This window comes from Portunus trituberculatus, chromosome 18 (genome assembly GCF_017591435.1).
Source record: "Portunus trituberculatus isolate SZX2019 chromosome 18, ASM1759143v1, whole genome shotgun sequence".
NCBI classification, from domain to species: domain Eukaryota; kingdom Metazoa; phylum Arthropoda; class Malacostraca; order Decapoda; family Portunidae; genus Portunus; species Portunus trituberculatus.
In genome coordinates, this window is record NC_059272.1 from 26,195,182 (window position 1) to 26,197,728 (window position 2,547).

The window sequence follows — 2,547 nt, forward strand, 5'->3', positions numbered from 1 at the left end:
ATAACAATACAGTGATATAATAATAATAATTAAATAATAATAATTATAATGAAATAATAATAATAATAGTAATAATAATAATAATAATAATAATAATAATAATAATAACAATAATAATAATATAGGCCCAAAACAAAAGTAGAAGAATGATAATACACATATGGAATGAAGGTACGTACAGTGTCAAATTATGGAACTCGTATTTCTTCGTTCGTCATAACTCATCAAACTCATAAGTCCTCGTTCTTTATAACATCAAGGAAGTTCACGGCCAAGAGTTCATACATAACACGCAACATCATCAGCCAGTGACTATGTACACCAGTCACAGATATAATATAAAGTTTTGTTGTTCTTACACATAATGAAAAAAAAAAAAAAAAAAAAAAAAAAAATCGATGCCTCTCACTCCCATTCCCCCGGGTGGCGTTCAATCACCCCTTCAGTCACCTCACATCACATTAATCCTTGTTACTAGGTCATCTCTATCCTTACTTCTCTTTTGGACTCAGACTCGTATTCTGAAACACTTCGATCTTTCATCACGACTATTTTCGAAGGCCACAGAGATGACTTTCCATGGGCCTAAGAATATTTCTCCTGATAATAATGTAGAATTTTTTTTGATCTGCTAATATAACCATGAAAACATCCCTAAAAACCCTTACACCTTCAACTAGGGCTTTTCAAAGTAGCGGAGGTTCGAGGCAGTGTTTCAGAATATACGAGTAGTTTTTACTCCTAATTCATTCTTTATACGCTCTCTCTCTCTCTCTCTCTCTCTCTCTCTGAGTGGGTATGTGCATGATTCCATTATTTTTTATTATACATTTACTCTTACATAGTTTCCCTTAAGTTCTTTCATCTCTCTCTTGTATGCATCCTTTCGTGTGCACGTTTCCCATTATCTGCAAGGTATGAATGTAATCTCTCTTGCTCCATGTACAGGAAAAAAAAAGAGAAAAAAAAAAACTACTACTACTCGTACATTATGCAAACACTCGCCGTCTGCCCCACGCACCACACAACTGCCCTCTATCGCCTTCAGCAAACACAACACAAGCGTCACCTCTGCATTAAACACAGGATGGGGAGAATGTTTGCCGCAGAGCATTAATCAGCGTACCACCTGCCCTCACACACACACACACACACACACGGCATATAATAACACAGTAACAAACGATATTTACGTACACAGATTCACGCAACATAATTCATAACAAGAAAAGTCAAGAATTAATTGTTTCTTTTCTTACTTTTTTTTCTTTTCTTTCTGTTTCACGAGCTAGATTCATCACAGGTTTGTTCATTTCATGTTGCTTCTGTTACTTGTATCATATTTTTTCCTTCGTTCCAGTCACCACCACTACTCTCTACAGTATGTGCCACTTGAGCGAGTTATTCTTTATTCCTAATCGGCAACACACCACTGACATCGGTAGAAGCGAGCGACTGTTTTCCTCATCTTTTATTTTTCTTTCTTCCCTTTGAGCTTAATCAGAACACGTCTGGGAAAACAATGATGACAACATGGCGGCTCTTGTTACATAATATTACCTGCTGGTGTCGCTTCAAGATTTTGGGAAGTCAGATTAGTTACTGCAGTGCTTGGCTAATTTGTTTATGGGAGTTGGGAGAACGATACGTTCGTTTTTGTGGTTCTTTTTCTCCATATAACCTCCCTTCTCCTCCTCCTCCTCCTCTGAAGACAGCTGCAGTCTCGAATACGCCATGACGTCGCTTCCACCTCTACTACGATGTCGGTGCTCCACTAGCGTAATATCACAGATCATTACGATAAACAGCACACTTGGCCAGAAGCGTGGAACATCGGTAGACTTGGGACCACCACCGTCAACATCAACACCATCACGACTGACAGAGCAACGAATGCCATTTTTTTTCTTGTATTTTCTCACATTTGATATATTGTATGATTCTCTCTCTCTCTCTCTCTCTCTCTCTCTGAGATTCATCTTAGCAATGATGAAATGTGACGTACAAAAGTGAGTGTAGTGTCGTTGATACACCTGCATCGTGCTTCACACAGCTGAGCGTGGACCGCGGCGCTCCCCCGCGGCCCTGTGTGGTTTTTTTTTTTTTTTCGATGAGATGTTGCGTTGACACATTAATTATTTACTTAACAGGGAAAGTCTAAAGTTTCGGTGCAACACAACCCCTCAAACCGCACTCTCTCGTTTATTCTTTCTGATAGTGTTTGGCGTGGGCGGCTCCCCGTGGTCCCCTCCCTCGCCGCCCGCTCCCTCGCCTCGTCGACATACCCTGTGGCCGGCATCCCCCTGTCCGTGATACGAATCCCTCGGAGACGGAGACTCGTGCATCTGGCACATATGGGGGCCCGGACCTGACCTGACTTTTTGGTCTCGTCGAAGAGTTCCCTGTTGACTCTGCGAGGGGGAGCTTCCGGAAGGCGCAGATGGGCAGTGAGTGAGGCAGTACTGGGAGCCGTGCGGAGTATTGCACGGACGACCACTCGACCCCTGGTAGAGGTGAGGAAAGGTGGTGTGCAGAGCTGGGTCGGTG

At 42.0% G+C, this 2,547-nt stretch overlaps 1 protein-coding gene across 1 annotated transcript in view; it reads right to left on the minus strand.

Moving 5' to 3' along the window:
• Window positions 1-355: 355 nt before the first annotated feature.
• The window catches only part of LOC123505396 (hemicentin-2-like), a 146,408-nt gene continuing 144,216 nt past the window's right edge, over window positions 356-2,547 (minus strand). Inside the window, exon 18 of the mRNA XM_045256615.1 lies at window positions 356-2,547. This exon is cut by the window's right edge and continues 104 nt beyond it. Coding sequence (XP_045112550.1) covers window positions 2,184-2,547 — 364 coding nt within the window. The 3' untranslated portion in view covers window positions 356-2,183.